The sequence below is a fragment of the Planococcus citri genome, chromosome 4, assembly GCF_950023065.1.
Source record: "Planococcus citri chromosome 4, ihPlaCitr1.1, whole genome shotgun sequence".
NCBI lineage: Eukaryota > Metazoa > Arthropoda > Insecta > Hemiptera > Pseudococcidae > Planococcus > Planococcus citri.
The window spans coordinates 7,901,515-7,921,032 of NC_088680.1; the positions used below are offsets into that span (position 1 = coordinate 7,901,515).

The window sequence follows — 19,518 nt, forward strand, 5'->3', positions numbered from 1 at the left end:
CTGAAACTCATTTTTTGCCCCTTGAAGAGTGATTAATTATGAAGTATTACATATTAGAACGATGTCCGGTGCCGAATTGCGATAATTATTACACAATATTGGATAGGTAATAATACCATGTGAGTAGTAGGTAATTCCCGTCGCGACCATTTGCGTAACATTAAGTAAGTCATATTGTAACATTTTCTCCAAGCAGGGAGCCAGAAAAATAATATTTTCCTCCCACTACAAACCAATCACCCACCTCTCCTATCCCCTCACTAATCACGAGATAATTAACTGCACAGCAAACTAGCGCCCATTACGTCACACATTCGCCAACTCCCATTATTACGTTCGCTTACTTATCAACCGCGATTCCGCGAATTTGTAGTCGAGAGATAAGTAAAATAACGCTGTTAATTTGAACGAGCTTAATTATCGAGAGTCACTTTAACGGTCCACAATTACGTAAGAAGCCATAGTGGGGCAAAAGGAGGGGCTCGAATATAATCGTACATTTTCAAGTTGCTTCTACTTTCGGAGTCGGTTTGTAGCACAGTATAGTTAATTTATTGATAAAACGAGCTGGCATATACCGAAGAAAGCGTCGTACGTATCGCTTTTTTTTCCTGTAACACCGGCAACAGTTTATTTAAAGGTTGTTTCATCAGTAGAGTCGAGCAGCGACAAGCTCTATACGCAACATTCAACTAAGGTAATTAAATTTCTATATTTTGTGGCGGAAATTTGGTACACGGTGCCCGGTGGTGGCTTGCTCAAACTATACGACATGTTTTGTTTATTACTTCGCAATTGGGTCTCTCCTACAACAATACCAATGTATGGATACACTGTTGTTGCTGTTGTAAACTAAACATTGTACACTCTCACACACACACACACACACAAACACCTATATAAGCTGTAGCTCGCGGCCCGATGAACACAACCTGAGCGAAAGAGGGGTTCGAAGAACACGTGCGGTCGAGACGTTTAAATAAAACGAATTTATCTGCTAAATTGCACACGTAAACCATCCTCGCCCGTCCTCGATTGCCGGCTAAAAACTTAACTGCCGACTGTTTTCTTTTAAATGGTAATTTCACCCTTGGAATAATAATAATTCAGGTGCGCCTGCCTTTTTATTCCGCGCTGCCGCCGCGACCACCACACCGACGCCCGTACCATACCCTGTAATGACCATTTCGGTTGTAAATTTTATTCGCATTATCTTAATCTCTCACTTCGCTCGCTTCGTGTGAGCCAAAAATCTAAACTCGACGACCTCCCTTGCCCGGGTATATTCTTGACGGCAGCCGGGACACGATTTACGGTCGTGGTGTGTGTGTGTCTGTGTGTGCATGAGTCGAGTTGGCGAAATTTTTCTGCAGCGTTTGGGCGAATTTTTACGTAGAAGGTGGACTATTGTGAAGAAAGAGGTTTTATTTCTTCCCAACTTTGTCTGCAGTAAGGAAGTATTGTAAGGAGAGGGGGAAAAATCAGTTTTCCATGGAAAAGCACTCCAAACTGACCTTCGATTTGGACTTACGATGACGAATGATGCAAACCTGACATTTTTTCGATTTTTTTTTGCGGAGATTTGGGGCTTTAAAGTTCTCCAAAATGGTCGAAAATGGAAAATTTCTGTTGCAAATTGCTCCGGTTGAACGAGGTATAAAATTTCGAGTTTTTTTTTCAAATTGTAGTACTTTGAGGGTAATCGACAAATGGTGTCAATATCAAAGCTGCCACTTTCAAAAACCTAGAAAAAATGATTTAAAAACTTATAATTTGAACATAACCATGATCTCGGCAGATAAAAATTCTGAAAAAATTCTCAGTTTATAAGTCCTTTTTATGTAGAATAACACATCAAAAAATTAAACTGGCATTTTTTTTCTAATTTTTGAGAAAAAAAAATTAAAAGTTCCACACTTATTGCAAAAATACCATGGGTCATTCCATGCCAAATCGGCGGATTTTTGAACGAGGGGTCTTCGATTTTTTTCAAAATCAGATCATTTGTAGAGGTCATCAAACGATGACGAATGACGCAAACCGGACATTTTTTCGATTTTTTTTTGACGGAGCTGTGGCGCTTCAAAGTTCTCCAAAATGACCGAAAATGGAAAATTTCAGTTGCAAATTGCTCCGGTTGTACGTGGTATAGAATTTTGAACTTTTTTTCAAATTGTAGTAATTTGAGAGGGTAATCGACGAGTGATGTCAAAATCAGTGTTGCCACTTTTAAAAACCTAAAAAAATCGATTTTAAAACTTATAATTTAAATATAACCACGATGTCCACCAGTAAAAATTCTGAAAAAATTCTCAGTTTTAGTCCTTTTTATGTAGAATAACATATCAAAAAATTGGAGGGGCCTTTTTTTCATTTTCGAGAAAAAAAAATTACATGTTTTACAATTGCTGCAAAAGTACCATCAGAAACCTAAAAAATGAAAATTTTTGCATTTTTGAAATATTTTACCAATGTGTGGACGATAATATGAAAAAAATCCCCCTCCCCCCATTTGTCAACGAATTGACATTTTTCGTGCTATAAATTTTTATTTCAAGAGTGAAATATATGCATTTTTCGTCAATTTGTCGACAAATTGGGGGGAGGGGGATTTTTTCACATTATCGTCCACACATTGGTAAAATATTTCAAAAATGCAAAAATTTTCATTTTTTAGGTTTCTGATGGTACTTTTGCAGCAATTGTAAAACTTGTAATTTTTTTTTCTCGAAAATGAAAAAAAAGGCCCCTCCAATTTTTTGATATGTTATTCTACATAAAAAGGACTAAAACTGAGAATTTTTTCAGAATTTTTACTGGTGGACATCGTGGTTATATTTAAATTATAAGTTTTAAAATCGATTTTTTTAGGTTTTTAAAAGTGGCAACACTGATTTTGACATCACTCGTCGATTACCCTCTCAAATTACTACAATTTGAAAAAAAGTTCAAAATTCTATACCACGTACAACCGGAGCAATTTGCAACTGAAATTTTCCATTTTCGGCCATTTTGGAGAACTTTGAAGCGCCACAGCTCCGTCAAAAAAAATCGAAAAAATGTCCGGTTTGCGTCATTTCGCACCTCGGGAGTAATAAGGTCACATCTCAAAAAAAATTGATTTTGATGTTTTTGCATTTTTGGGGTTTGTATGACCCCCCTCAACCAAAAATTACACTTTGAGTTGGGTACATTATCTGGATCTTGTAAAAAACGCAAATGGCCTAACTCAAAATCTCAACAACATTGCAAGTTGTTTGGAGTTATAAGGTCACATCTCAAAAAACTCCACCTTTTTTGAGCAAATTTCGTACATACAAAGTGGTAACAAATAGTTTTGATTGTTTTGAATGTTTGTCAGTTAGAAATAGTCACAAGGAGTGCATTTTTTATTGGTTTGTACCAAATGGAAAATTTTTTTTAAATTGATCACTTTTCAGAAAAATGAATTTGCACATATTATGAAATTTTAGTTTTTTGAGAAAAACTCAAAAACTAAGCACTCTAGAAAAAAACTAACGACATTACGTCGATTGGAAATTTAATTCTCTACAACTTTGTTATCATTAAATTTTGTTTGGACGCTTCCTTTCACCTCCACATCAACTTTAATGAAAGGTTATAACTCAAAACTTTTTCCAAACATTGAAATATTTCCTCTTCAAGATTGTATTTTTCAAAGTGTTCTTATGCTAAATGAAAGTAGGATACCAGATCTTTAAAATGAGGTGCTATTCATTCCTCACAATTAAGTATAAGTTGATAAAAATAATGAATCAAGTTTTCAAAAAAAAGAAAATCACTCTCCTGTAAAATTTCACTTTTTTGAGATGTGACCTTATTACTCCCGAGGTGCGATTTGTCATCGTTTGATGACCTCTACAAATGATCTGATTTTGAAAAAAATCGAAAACCCCTCGTGCAAAAATCCGCCGATTTGGCATGGAATGACCCCATCAGAAAGCTAAAAAATGAGAATTTTTGCATTTTTTGAGATATTTTATCAATGTAAGACAGACAATACTCACATGTGAAAAAATCTCCCTCCCCACCAATTTGTTAACGAACTGACGAGAAATGCCATTTTTCGTGCTATAATTTTATGAGTGAAACATATTGAAAAAATTTCGTCGCCGTTTTAAACAAAAGCAGGAACCTAAAAAATGAGTACGGTATTTGTGCACTTTTTAAATAGGTATTCCACCAGTATGTAGACAGACATGTGAAAAAATCTCCTTCACCCCACCATCGGTGATTTGGCATGGAATGATCCACCATTATTAGTTGAAACTTGTAGGTATATAATTTCAAAAAAATGCTGGGGGATTCTAGTTCATGACATTTTTTTAAATAAAAATTTTTGATCGCGAAACTAGTTGAAAATTTGACTATAAGGCTCATTTTTGATGTCATATTTTCTCTAAATACATATATTCTTATTGCTTCCTTCTAGAAATAGCTCATTTTAAGATACGAAATTCAGTTTAAAAAATTGTGTTTTTAGCTACGAAAATTTGAGAAAATTTGCGAAAATTGCATGGAACATATCGTCAAACTTCTCTGTTGAAATTTATAAAAACATAAAAACCAAGCAAATAAAATTCAGTAAAAATCATCAAAAATCAAGAATATTTCTGTTTCGACAAAATTGACCAAAAAGAAATGAAATTGCTGTAAAATATGACGAAATTTAGCAAAAAATACACAAATTATCTTTAAACTCCTTTTTAAATGTTACTCATAAAAACACAGCCCCCCCCCCCAACAACAACAGTAACATCAAAATTCGCAAAAAATCTCCAAAAAATAAAAAAAATTCTGTAAAGTTTGACTATAAGTTGCGCAAAAAGGACAGAAATTCTACCCAAAATTTTAAAAAATTCAAGAACAATATTATTGCACATTATAATCTTTGTCAAATTCTGTAGTCAAAATGTGAAAACGTGATGAAAGCATTAAAATTCACTAAATGGACAAAATTGAGCAAAAAATGTTCAAAACATTTTGAAAAACACGAAAAACAGTCGAATTCGCCAAAAATCGTCAAAACATGTAGAACTTTTACAAAACGTCAACAAAATTGAGCAAAAATGACAAAAAATATCATCAAAAAATGAACCAAGCAATATTTCACCAACTAAACATCACCAAAAAAAGAACAAGGTTATTGAGAAAGTTTACAGCATGGAGTAGAAATTTCTTGGAACGTTGTTAAAAAATCTGAAAAAGGTTATAAAAACTCCAAAAGAGCATTTAAGGCTCACTAAAAGTGACCAAAAAGCGATGCAACTTCAGTGAAATTCGAAAACATTGGGTAAAAATTGTATGAGTTATCGTATAAATACATATTAAAAACAAACAAAAACACTTCAAATAACTTCTATATGATATCACCAAATGACCGAATTTCAACGGGACTGAATAATATAAGCGGAGCCATAAATTCCATGTTTGTTTTCGAAATTCACATTTTGATGTTTTCTTGCAACCTCGAGGTTGTTGAGTGAGAAAATTTGTTTTTGAGAAAATCAAAATTTTCACGAAAAAGTCACCCATTTTCAGTAAAAGAGCAACCCTTGTCCGAAATGAACACTTTATTCAGACAAAGCGACTTCGAATTACTCAAAAAGCTCATTTCACATTTTCTTTAGCCTATTGAGTATTTTTAAATTGAAAAAAATTCCAAAAATGCAAGTAGTGTACTTAGTTCATGAGTTCATTTTGAGAAAGATACTGTTTTTTTAGGGGAGGGGGTAGCTGATTCATTTCTAGTTTGAGATTTTTACCAAATCGCACTCATATCGAGAAAATGATCCATCGTTAAGGCTCGAAATTTAGTGAAAAAATTGTTTTTGAAAATGCCCATTTTATGATGACGCTTTCTGACTATTTCGAGATCGCTGAATCCGAAAATAATAATCTAATTTTTTAGTCATATGGTGACCATGACTAGTTCTGCAATTGGGCGTTAGAATCGGACTCCGTGCCCTCAAACTGATCCAAAAATTTCATTTATTCGATTCGATGAAACAAAAAAAAACTCAATAAGGGCATGAGGCTAGTTCATGAATCTCTCGCGTATTAAAAAAAAGATCGTGTTGAAATTTCTGATGAGAGTCGAGGGGGAATAAAGGGGTGGGATGTTTGGAGCAAAAAATTCATTTTTGTTAGGTATCAGGTTTTCACCAGAATGCGCCCTTTCTTGGGAAACGGCCCAGTTTAGTAGTCAAAAAAATTGAGCCAACGGTAATTTTCCAAAAAAGTTTAAAAATCATATAACAGGTGGTTAACTTGAATACTATTTACAATTGAAACTTTTTTCGGTGGCATTGTGTAGATACCAACTCGGGCATCACGTGCATATAGTTTCACGTCCCCCAACCCCCCTCCACTAGGGACCAAGTCCCTCCGAACCCCGAAAATTCCATCGTTGTGGCTTGTGGCCACTTTCAATTTTCAACTTTATCTTCAAAAATTAATTACACTGTCACTTTCTCTGAAAAAAAAAAAAAAAAAAAAGGATAGGACATATTATTGTGTGATATCCAGAGTAAATTATAGAACCAATACGAATGTTCAGAATGATAGGAATGTCGTATACCCTGAAAGCGAGGCCATAAAAAGATGTAACCAGTTTTTGCTCCATCGCCGTGGCCAATTTTTGTTCTATTTTTTCCTGGCTCTCCTATTCGATTTTTTTTGCGGTGAAAAGGCTACACTGTAACTATTGTTTCAGTGATAGCAGTGCTGTGCCTATTTCACAACCATCAGGCAAGTACAGTCAACCGTTTTGCGAATGGTAATCTGTGAAAATTGTTCAGATTACCATTTTTCAGATCCATCGCCGTACCTAGCTCATAATTTTTTCTTAAAAAAAAAGAAGAAAATATTCAAATGGTAAGGTATTTGATGAACACAACTTTGAAAATTGAAAAATTATTGATTCTATTACCAGTAAAACAAACTTTAGTTTTTTTTCTTACATCGTGGATAGTACGTACAGTTTGGTATTTCGTCGTGGCCATCATGATTTTCGTCCACGACGAAGGAAATTACCTACCTTATCAGGTATAATTTATGTTTGAATACTCCAATTGACAATGAAAAGTTCCATACCTACCCAAAAGTAGTGAACAGCCTTTTTTTTTTCAACAGGTGACACCAATTTTTTTAAAGACCCTACCCCCGCCCCTATTGAAGATGACTTAGGGCTGAAGTCATTTTAGGAATCCTGGGTGTGCCTAAAATTAAGTCCTTTTTGAAAAAATTTTGAAAAAGGTTTTCATTTTTGAAAAATTTTAGTAGGTACTGAAATTCAAACTTTTTTTGAGAATTAGGTAGGTACCCCCAAACAATTATTTTCAAAAATCTCGCATTTCACGGTGTTTTCTGGCTAATTTGAGGTCGCTGAGCACACAAATTACGTCTAAATGTACCTAGATTTGTTTTCAAGAGACCGAAAAATTTTGGACTTTGAATTCAGATCTGGTTACCTCGAATGAGTTGAAAGGTAGGTATACTTTTCATTATATTTTTTTGCGAATTGAGTATATCGCAAAAATTCAAAGGGCGTAGTTCATACATTATTTGGAGGGAAAAAATGCTTTTTGTAGTAGGTGTTCAATTTATTTTTTACGTACTTCGTCAAATTTGATCAATTTTCGGTGATTTTACTTTCAACGCTTTTATTGTTTTCTTTTTTTAGTTTTTGTCAAATTGGTCTGAAATGTTAAATATTTTGGTAATGATTACCTAGTACCTACTCATATCATTTTAGATTCTTTTTCAACAATTTTTTATGCTGAAATTTTACCACTTTTGAGCAATTTCAAACAATTTATTTGCTCTTGCTCACGTTTTCAATTTATTTTACATGTTTTTCAAAACTTTCCATGCAATTCTCTAAATTTTTCTAAAATTTTACATTTTTTTGGAAGTTTTTTGTGATTTAAATTATTTTTTTAAAATTAATGTTTTTGTCAAATGTTATGCACATCAGTAATTGGTAATTTTTTACAATATTTTATGCAATTTACGACAAACAGAAACTTATCATAATTTTTTTGTGAATTTGGTGTCACATTGTTTCCGAAATTAATCATTCTTTCGGAAATGGCTAATTTTAGAGTTCAAAATTAAAACAAAAAAATTATGTATTTGCAAAATTCTCATTTTTCAACATATCTTTTGACTAATTTGATGTCGTTGAGCACCATAAAATATGCTCAAATCGTCCCTCAGATCATCGTTTTTTATTTAGTTTAAGTATTGCTTGCTTCGTCGTTATTTTTGCTCCAAATTATTTTGGGAGGGCGAAATTTTATTTTCGCTGTGTTTTTTATTTATGTGGTTTCTCTCAATGGGACATCCTGCATACTTATTCATTCAATAAAGTTTCTATCTGGTTATTCAGTGGCATAATGCAATAAATTTTGAGTAAAGCATCATGCCTATTACCTTTGAACCTAAAAAGAAATTCGGCTCTTTCGTGCCAGCCTACCATCTGATATTTCCCGCGTCTGCATTCGCTCACTTGTAAACCTCATTTACTTATACAACTATAAAACCTACACAATACCCCATAAACGAATTGATATTACACGAGTAAGTATACGAGACGAAGAGAAATTCTCGCGCTCGTAAATGGAAAAAATTAACCTTTTGCGAGCCGATGATAAAAATCTGCTTAAACGAGTATGACTTACGTAGGTATGTATGTACATTATTGTATGTTCGTGCTTTTTATCTAAAAACGTGTTCGAAACTTTTTCCCATCCCTTCACCCTCTCACACTCAAACTCCTCCACACTGCTTCTACTTTTAGTATACTTTTTTGAAAAACAAAATAAAGTAAAAAAAAAAAAGAAACCTTCTCGACGAGAAACAAAACAAAGTAAATAGCTTTCTAAAGGTTACTACGAAAAGCAATTACAGTATACTATTAAAAAAGTTTTGCATAGGCGTTTGTGAGAAAAGAAGTTGATTCACCATATTACCCGCCAACAATATAGCTGAATGCATTTTCAAAGGGTAAGAGTGGAAATGAAATTTTCCTTCTTAAACTGTATGCTTACTGTATACAGTATATAGGACTATACAGCATCGTGTAGTATAGTATACGTGACAAAGGAGAAATAAAGAAGAGAAAAAAAAGCCAACGAAGGGAGAAAGAGATGAAGAAAAAAAAACCTGAAACGATAAAACGAGTTAAAATATTTTTGACGAGATTTATAACGGAATAGCGCGCGTTAAGTTTTGGCGAACTTTTTTAAGTTCGTTTTGTTAAGTTCATATAGTATATTTTTTTCCCTCTCTTCGCGGTTCGTTTGGCTTTTCTTTATCGCGCTGTCTCGTTCTATCTTTCTGTCTATACCATTTCATATACTGCTATACCACACCGTACTAGGAATAACATTATTGCAAAAGCGATTTAAAACTTTTTTAGTTGCCCCGTAAATACCCATACTTGTCAATATTTAATGGAATAAATGTCAAACCCCTGAACGACGCGGATATACCGTGCAACCTGCAACCTTCTCCTCGTTCTTATATAACCTGGTTCGTAGTATAAATATAAATCGTATTAAAAATGAAAAATTAATTCATTTTCGTCGACGTAATTTTCTCATTGTTATCTAATAATATAAGCGGCGTTAGAGGAGCTTCCTCTGTGCCGTCGCTTCGACCCCAAGTTCTTATTCTTCTTCCAATTCACAAGGTTTTAGATTATTAAAACTTCGAATAGGTACGCGGTGTAGCGAGTACAAGGTGTCGATAAAGTCGCCACTTGATTGGATTTATTGGACGAAGCGACGATGTAGGTGCCTATACTTGACGTATTATGTCTCCGAAGGAAATCGTCGAATTTATTTGATTAGTTTTTTGGTATTTTTTTTTTTAGAGGGCAAGATTTAGGAATTTAAGAAATAAAGATCCATGTCTTTTGGAAATTTTTAGATGTTGTCTGCGTGAGCAATTTCCAATTTCTTTCCAACTTTCAACAAGTCGTCCAATTTTTCCCGAAAATTCCCAACATTTCTCCAAAATTTTCTATCGGAGGGGAGGGAGGGGAGGAGTATTGCCCCTCCCCATCTTCATTTGGCATTTTGAGAGTTTCCAGCGGATCTAAGGCAATGAAATGAAGATTCTCACATTTAAAAAAGTAAAAAACGAGAAAAAACGAATATAAAATTCTCAGAAACCAGAAATCAAGTTGAAAACCGAAACCAAAAATTAACTTGAACATCCAGAAAGGTAAATAAATTTTTCAACAGAGCAGAAAACCGATGAAAGTCGTTTTAAATAATTGAGAAAGGATTTCAAGCGAGAAAAAAAATCAAAAACTAGAAAAAATCATCAAAAAATATACCTATTGGAAAAACAGAAGATTTTTTTCAAGCACAAATACATAAGTACATTCAGGATAATGTACTTACAAATACTTGATTTATCTATTTTTGTGAAGGTTTAAAGACTTGTTTTCTACAAAAAAAAAAAGAACAAATTTTAATAATGGGTAAGAAAAATTCAAAATTTTACCAAATTGACCAAGAACGCTGAAATTTGAGATACACCTTTTTTCGACATGCAAAATCGATTGAAAACTGTTTCAAACCGTTTTGAGCAGTTCTGGAGCCTCCAGCAAATTTTTGAAACTCGAAATTCCCAAAAATTTCATGAAATGGGGTTTGAAAGCCGAAATTCATTCTGAAAACTAATTTCAATACGCTACGAAGTCGACTGCAGGTGGATTTCAAGTCGTTTTGGAGCCTCCAGCGACTTTTTGAAAATTACTGGAGCCTCCAGTAGATTTTTGAAACTTGAAATTTCCCAAAATTTCATCAAATGGAGATGGAAAGCCGAAATTCATTTTGCAAACTAATTTCAATAATCTAAGTACGTAGTCGACTGCATGGTGGTTTCAAATGGTTTTGAAGCTTCTGGCAGTTCCAGCTACTTTTTGGAAATTTAAATTTTCCAAGAAATGCCATACAACCTTTCAAGAAGTCACTGAAGGCTCCAAAACGACTTGAAATCCACCAGCAGTCGACTTCGTAGCGTATTGAAATTAGTTTGCGGAACTGAAACCCTTGCCTCCCCCTTTGTTATGTAAAATCTCAAACCCTTGCCTCCCCCTTGTGCATGTAAAATTATTCAGCACTCATCACAAAGGCTCAACAAAAAAATCTCAAACCCTTGCCCCCCTTGGTTATGTATAATCTCAAACCCTTGCCTCCCCCTTGGTTATGTGAAATCTCAAACCCTTGCCTCTCCCTTGGTCATGTAAAATGTTTCAAACCTCTTCAGAACGACTCAAATAAAAAATCACCAACTCGGTCCTCCCTCTTGGCCATGTAAAATTTTTCAACACTCATTAGAACAACTCAACAAAAAAATCTCAAACCCTTGCCTCCCCCTTGGTTATGTACAATCTGAAACCCTTGCCTTCCCATTGGTTATGTAAAATCTCAAACCCTTGCCTCCCCTTTGGCCATGTAAAATGTTTCAACCCTCTTTAGAAGGACACAAATAAAAAATCTCAAACCCTGTCCTCCCTCTTGGCCATGTAAAATTTTTCAATCCTCATCAGAACGACTAAACAAAAAAATCTGAAACCCTTGCCTCCCCCTTGGTTATGTAAAATCTCAAACCCTTGCCTCCCCATTGGTTATGTGAAATCTGAATCCCTTGCCTCTCCCTTGTTTATAAATCTCAAACCCTTGCCTCCCCCTTGGTCATTTAAAATTTTTTAAACCTCATTAGAACAACTCAACAAAAAAATCTCAAACCCTTGCCTCCCCCTTGGTTATGTACAATCTGAAACCCTCGCCTTCCCATTGGTTATGTAAAATCTCAAACCCTTGCCTCCCCCTTGGTTATGTGAAATCTCAAACCCTTGCCTCCCCCTTGGTCATGTAAAATGTTTGAAACCTCTTTAGAACGACTCAAATAAAAAATCACCAACTCGGTCCTCCCTCTTAGCCATGTAAAATTTTTCAACACTCATTAGAACAACTCAACAAAAAAATCTCAAACCCTTGCCTCCCCCTTGGTTATATACAATCTGAAACCCTTGCCTTCCCATTGCAGGGCCTATTCTAAGGTTTTTTTGGAGCTACACAATACTGACTGAAATTTTTTGAGATTCGTTTTAAAGGATATCTTCTCTCCCCCTCTCCCCAAAAAATAAGAAAATCAATGCACATTTTTCATATTTTTTTGAAAAAAAAAACTTTTTACTTAAAAAAATACGTGATGTTGAATTATTCTATTGTACAATTTTTTAGAAAATTTCAACAATGAAACATTACCTTCAGAAATTTAATAGACATAACCCAATCAATACAGGGTTGGTATGGGTGCGAAATAATGAAACAGCAAAAAATTATTCCATGTAACTCAGAATAGCGAAAAAAAAGTGCGAGGATTCATTCGAAAATACCAAAAAGTTTGAAATTTAACGTTGAAACTTTTATATTGAAAATCATTATTTGATAGTAAGTACTTTACAAATTGTGAGTTTTCTTAGTAAATCTTTTACCCTCACTTCACTCGGGAAAAATTGAAAATTTTCCAAAAATTATGTTCTGTCCTCTTTTTAAATTTTGTTTTCACAGACCAAAAGCTGAAGAAAATCCACAAAAAATAGGCAATAAGAAAAAAGGTGCGAATTTTTGATTTTTGATCTTACTACACCAACCTTGCAATGGAACAATTCAAATTTGTTGTGATTGTAGGTAGCATCGTATTTGAAAAATTTAAATTATTCAAAGTTTTTTCTTCCAACTCCTAGCTAAATAGCTTGAAAAATCTGTGGAAGGGGGGTACCTGGGGTAAAAAGTTGAAAAAATCTGGTGAAAAAAGTTGAACATATTTCAGTCTTACCCCCTCCCCCTAGAACCCTGTAACTAAAATCAACTCCCATGAACTAACTTTGTAATTTCTAGAAATTTAGCCATTCTGGAACTTCCAGCGCGATTTTTGTTCCATTCAGAAATATAACTTCAAAATTTCTCTTACGAAATATGTGGAAATCAATTTGAGCAGCTAAAAATTGTGGTCCATTTTCGGGTCTATTCTATTCATTAAGTTTGTCCACATTTAATTTGATTTTCAGGGAAGCACATCAAGGACGTTCTTTTCAATCAGTATTCTCTACTAATCAATCATTTAAAAAAAGGTTGGTTAAAAAAACGTAGGTACTGTGTGTGACTGTCTGAAAATCAGCTCAAATTTGGATAAACTCCTTTAATACATAATTATGTAGATCAAAAATAAGCTGGTTTTTAGCTCTTCAGCTCTTCAAATTTTTTTAAAATGCTTTTAAAGTAATGATGGATCGACATTATTGTAAAACTTGAAATAGGTAGTAGACATAGGTACGTTTCTCCAAGATTTCTTTAAAAAAAGCCTCAAAAGTTTTTTTTCTCCACAGAAATAGCTCATTAACGGTAGGAAGAGCGTTGAGCGTTACAAAATTGTCTTTGGATTTGTTTTTTCATCATTAGAAGTGAAAAGAACTGGTCCATAAAAAAATTTCACATAACTCATGGCAATTATTAGGGTTTATCTGAAAAAAATGGGGGTCCTCCTGAAAAATTGTTGGAACCTTCAAAGAGTTTGCAATAGCACATTTCCATCCTCTGGGCGCCACTGCTACAATAGTAATTTTTTCGACTACATTTTTTATGTAGGTATCTACCTTATATACCTGATTATTTGTTTGATAGCATTAGTGCAGTTCTTGTAGTGTACCTTTCACACTGAAGTTACATGGGTTCCAAATTCGTTTTTTTTTGCATTTGATTGATAACTGTTGTTGTTCATTATTTTATTACCTAGTAATTTTTTTTTTAATTTGGATTCTGAATAATTTTTTTTTCAACTGCACAATTTTTTTTCCAACTGCACATCGATTTTTTGGAGCTACACAATATTGTTGGAACTACACGTTAGAATAGGCCCTGTCCCATTGGTTATGTAAAATCTCAAACCCTTGCCTCCCCTTTGGCCATGTAAAATGTTTCAACCCTCTTTAGAAGGACACAAATAAAAAATCTCAAACCCTGTCCTCCCTCTTGGCCATGTAAAATTTTTCAATCCTCATCAGAACGACTAAACAAAAAAATCTGAAACCCTTGCCTCCCCCTTGGTTATGTAAAATCTCAAACCCTTGCCTCCCCGTTGGTTATGTGAAATCTGAATCCCTTGCCTCCCCCTTGTTTATAAATCTCAAACCCTTGCCTCCCCCTTGGTCATTTAAAATTTTTTAAACCTCACTAGAACAACTCAACAAAAAAATCTCAAACCCTTGCCTCCCCCTTGGTTATGTTTATGTACAATCTGAAACCCTCGCCTTCCCATTGGTTATGTAAAATCTCAAGCCCTTGCCTCCCCCTTGGTCATGTAAAATGTTTCAACCCTCTTTAGAACGACTCCAATAAAAAATCTCAAACCCTGTCCTCCCTCTTGGCCATGTAAAATTTTTCAATCCTCATCAGAACGACTAAACAAAAAAATCTGAATCCCTTGCCTCCCCCTTGGTTATGCAAAATCTCAAACCCTTGCCTCCACATTGGTTATGTGAAATCTGAAACCCTTGCCTCCCTCTTGGTCATGTAAAATTTTTCAGCACTCATTAGAAAGGCTGAACAAAAAAATCTCAAACTCTTGCCCCCCCTTGGTTATGCATAATCTCAAACCCTTGCCTCCCACTTGGTTATGTGAAATCTCAAACCCTTGCCTCCCCCTTGTTTATGTAAAATCTCAAACCTTCCCTCCCCCTTGGTCATGTAAAATGTTTCAACCCTCTTTAGAACGACTCCAATAAATAATTTCAAACCCTGTCCTCCCTCTTGGCCAAGTAAAATTTTTCAATCCTCATCAGAACGACTAAACAAAAAAATCTGAAACCCTTGCCTCCCCCTTGGTCATGTAAAATTTTCTAACCTCATTAGAACAACTCAACAAAAAAATCTGAAACCCTTGCCTCCTCCTTGGTTATGTAAAATCTCAAACCCTTGCCTCCACATTGGTTATGTGAAATCTGAATCCCTTGCCTACCCCTTGTTTATAAATCACAAACCCTTGCCGCCCCCTTGGTTATCCGAAATCTCAAGCCCTTGCCTCCCCCTTGGTCATGTATAATTTTTCAACACTCATTAGAACAACTCAACAAAAAAATCTGAATCCCTTGCCTCCCCCTTGGTTATGTAAAATCTCAAACCCTTGCCTCCCTCTTGGTCATGTAAAATTTTTCAGCACTCATTAGAAAGGCTCAACAAAAAAATCTCAAACCCTTGCCCCCCCCCTTGGTTGTGTATAATCTCAAACCCTTGCCTCCCACTTGGTTGTGTGAAATCTCAAACCCTTGCCTCCCCCTTGTTTATGTAAAATCTCAAACCTTGCCTCCCCCTTGGTCATGTAAAATGTTTCCACCCTCTTTAGAACGACTCAAATAAAAAATCTCAAACCCTGTCCTCCCTCTTGGCCATGTAAAATTTTTCAATCCTCATCAGAACGACTAAACAAAAAAATCTGAAACCCTTGCCTCCCCCTTGGTCATGTAAAATTTTCTAACCTCATTAGAACAACTCAACAAAAAAATCTGAAACCCTTGCCTCCCCATTGGTTATGTGAAATCTAAAAGCGGAATCAATTTCGGTTCACTTTCTCTATTTTTATGAAATTTTGTGGGAATTTTGAGTTTCAAAAATCTGCTGGAGGCTCCAGAACTGCTCAAAACGGTTTGAAACAGTTTCCGATCGATTCGGCATGTTGAAAATAGGATATATACCAATTTTCAACTTTCTTGGTCAATTTGGTAAAATTTTGATTTTTTCACTCTTTTTTGGCCAAAATTTGATTTTTAAAAATTCACCAAAAATCGAAAAAGGCACTTTAGCACTTGAAATTTTGACAGGTGATAAATTTTTGCCTGATCATTCGATCTATTTTTGTACGGTTTAAAAATTTTTGTGAAAGTCCTATGTACAATTAGGGGAGGGGACGGTGGGGCACTATCAAATCCTATGCATTTTTTCACCTTTATTTTCTCATTTATTTTCGAAAAAAATGCTTCAAAATTCAAACTCATCCTCTAAACAGGAACAGTCTAAAATAAACCAAGCGACGACGAAAAACCCACACGAAATAAAAAACACAACGTTACGGTGTAGCATTAAGGTAAAGGCTGCAAAGGTACATTGCTTCCATGCTTCGCCATGTGAACGAATAAAATACTCAATTTTCTACGCTGTTGATTTTCTTATTTGTGAAACGCCCGAAAAAAGAAAACTGTTGATTTTAAAAATGGTTGCGGTGCGTGCGGTCGATTCGCGTCGAGATGAAAATTTACTCGTTATTTCGCGACATTTTGTTACCTCACGTTTCACGTATACCACCTAACCAGTAGCTACCTAGTACCTACCTACGAGTATGAAACAAGGTTATATAAAATCGTTTTCTTTTCTTTTCTTTTTTGTTATGCAGGTACTTATCTTCATTACAATTTACAAACAGGATGGAAACAGAGTTACAGTTCAAACTTATCACAAAAGATGAGAAACCAGAAATTCGCCAATTTTTACTCGATAACTACTTCCCCGACGATCAAATTTTACTCTCGAATGGACGCGTACAACCAACCGAAGGTGAAATTCAATTCATGCTTGACATTATTGATGAGAATTTATCCTTCAAAGCGTACAATCGAGGAGAACTTTGCGGTATCATACTGAATGGTGAATTCGACCGGAACTGTGTGCAAGAACAGCAACAAAAAGTTGACTCTTGTCGTTGCGAGATTTTCAAAAAGGTATGCAACTGCAGCTGACTTCAGGTCATCGTACCTACCTGCTTCTGTGGTGCATTTTTTTCTCTATATTTTGGTTCAATGAGATGGTTACAATTCGTTTCATTTTTTCTTATGATTACAGATCCTGGAATTTTTTTTAGCGTGGGAAATCGACACACATCGATGGGAAATACTAGAATGCGATAAAGTATTCAATATACACGTAATCGCCGTAAAATCGAGCTACAGAAGGAAAGGTATTATGAAAGCTTTAGTGAACAGAAGTCTGGAATGTGCCAAACAACTCGAACATACCTCGGTCACGGTTGATTGCACAAGCTTCTACACGGCGAAATATTTCCAAAAGACAGACTGGAATTGTATATTCTCTTTGCCTTTTGTGCATTTCAAAGATAACCAAGGAAATCCGATATTTGTAAAGAAAAATTCGCCGCATTTGCATGTTACAACGTTTCACTTGCAAATTTAAAAACTTCAGTTACCATGTAAATACGTTTTGAAATAGTATGTAGTGTGCTGTACAATGTACATACACACCAAGACATGCATCGTCGCATCCCAGCTATCTTACCATACTATATATGGTAGTTTCAAGTTGTGAAAAGTTTTTATCACGTTAACCAATTAAATTATCTACTTACTTACGTGTTCGTTTGTACAACAAAGTATACAAAATATTCGAGTAAGCTGTTTAACTAAATTAAACACTTTTTTCCACGCTATTTTCGTATTCGTCGTGAAATTTTAACCTATTTTGATACGTCGCACGATGCAATTTTGGTGGAAACTTATTTTACGTATGTGTGGCAACGTCGCTGTGTTATTTTTTGATTTTCATACTGTATTAAATGGTTTTTCGAAAAAAAATTCTTCTGCTTGGTTTTATAATGTTGTTTTATTTAAGTCATGGACTTTTAAAAAATCATACAATGTTGTCAAATTTACTTACCAGATTTCATTTGCAAAATATAAATATAGAACCTAAGTGTGGCAACACTGCAATATAAATCTTGAAAAGTTATGAGGAAAATCTCCAGACAAAAATAGGTGTGAAGTCTCCTCTGCAAGAATCGTTTTGAATCATGGATATGTTTCTTGCTTAATTCAACTCAGTTAATAAAATAAGTTATATAGGTAGGTATTTGTACAAACTACAAATAGGTAAGTAGTGAAAATTGATGAAATTTATTCAATGCTTTCAAAAGTCTAATATACTTAATATCAAAATATAGAACAAATCACTTTTGAAAAAAAATTTCAAATTGAGAATCTATATCGAATTTTTTTCCACGTTTTTGAGAGTCAGTCTAAATATTTCAAAATCAGATTTATATCACTGGAAATACCCCCGGCGCAAAAACCATTCAGGATGTCAAAATCTTGAAATCTTCGATCAGACATGCAAATCTCAAGAAAAAAATTTCTACACAAATAAATCACGAGGAAATTTAATATGTATCTCCAGAGTAAAAATCTTGAATTTTTCTGAACGTAAAAATTTCAAAGTATCGTTGAGAGAAAAAAATTCTTGTTGAAGACAGAAAGTCTCATAATCTCAAGACAAAAAAAATCTTGATAGAAATATGTATCTCAAGATCAAAAAAATTATAAAATTCTCAAGAGAAATATCTTGAGGCTGAAAATCATAAAATTTCGAGACATGAAAATTTAAGAATCTAGAGAGAAAAAACCTCAGGCGAAAAAAAAACCTTGTGATCTTCGAAATCATGAGATGGAATCTTGAGAAAAAATTCTTTAAGGTAAAACAGCTTCAAAATTTCAAGATTGAGAGAATTTTGAGAGAAGAATATCTTTGCTGCATTATTCTTGAGACAAAAAAATCTTGAAATCTTGATACCCCAAATGACTGTCATTTTGAGGCAAAAGAATATTGAGACACGAAATGATAAAATAACCTCAAGATGAAACCTTTAAAAAATCGATTAACCTCGAGAGATAAGAATCTCGAAGGTTCAGAGTCAATAATATCACTGACGAAGAGATCTTAAAAAAAAAAAAATGTTTGAAATTTCACGGCTGAAACAGTTTTGAAATCTGCAGGTTCAGAGAACCTCGAGGAAAGTATCTCTCTCCAAACAAAACACTTTGGAATCTCGAGACTTTGAGAACCTTGAGGGAAAAATCTGGAGAAAATGTCTTGAAATGAGATCAAAGTTACTTGTCGAAACAAAAAAATATTGAAATTTCAAAACTTGAAAATTCACAAGATTGATCAGAGAATCTTGAAGAATAAAATGAATCCCGAGTTCGACAAAAAAAAAAAACTGAAATCTTGAGATACGAGTACTTATACTTTGAGAGGAGAATCTTGAAACACAAAAAACCTTAAGGAGAAAACTTTGAGAAAAAACCTCGAAATCTCAAGAAATATAGGAACCTCAAAACCTTGAGATCAAAGTGGGTATGTCGGTTGTATAGAAATCTTGAGACCAAAAAATTATTGAAATTTCCAGCTTGAAACTTCTCTCGAGACAAAAAACTTTGGAATCTTGAGACTTTGAAGAACCTCGAGGGAAAAATCTGGAAAAAATGTCTTGAAATCTCAAAACTTTGAGATCAAAGTATCTCGATAATACAGAAATCTCGAAACAAAAAAATATTGATATTTCAAAACTTGAAAATTCACAAGATTGAGAGAATCTTGAAGAATCAATCTCGAGCTCGACAAAAAAAACTGAAAT

The 19,518-nt window shown here is 34.4% G+C and overlaps 1 protein-coding gene across 1 annotated transcript; it reads left to right on the plus strand.

Moving 5' to 3' along the window:
* The first annotated feature begins 408 nt into the window (after positions 1-408).
* On the plus strand, positions 409-17,704 carry LOC135844339 (uncharacterized). Its single transcript, XM_065362507.1, has 3 exons — positions 409-697; positions 16,492-16,816; positions 16,938-17,704. Exons 2-3 carry the CDS (start codon positions 16,523-16,525, stop codon positions 17,283-17,285), a joined length of 642 nt encoding a protein of 213 aa, XP_065218579.1. The 5' UTR covers positions 409-697; positions 16,492-16,522; the 3' UTR covers positions 17,286-17,704.
* The last annotated feature ends 1,814 nt before the right edge of the window (positions 17,705-19,518 follow it).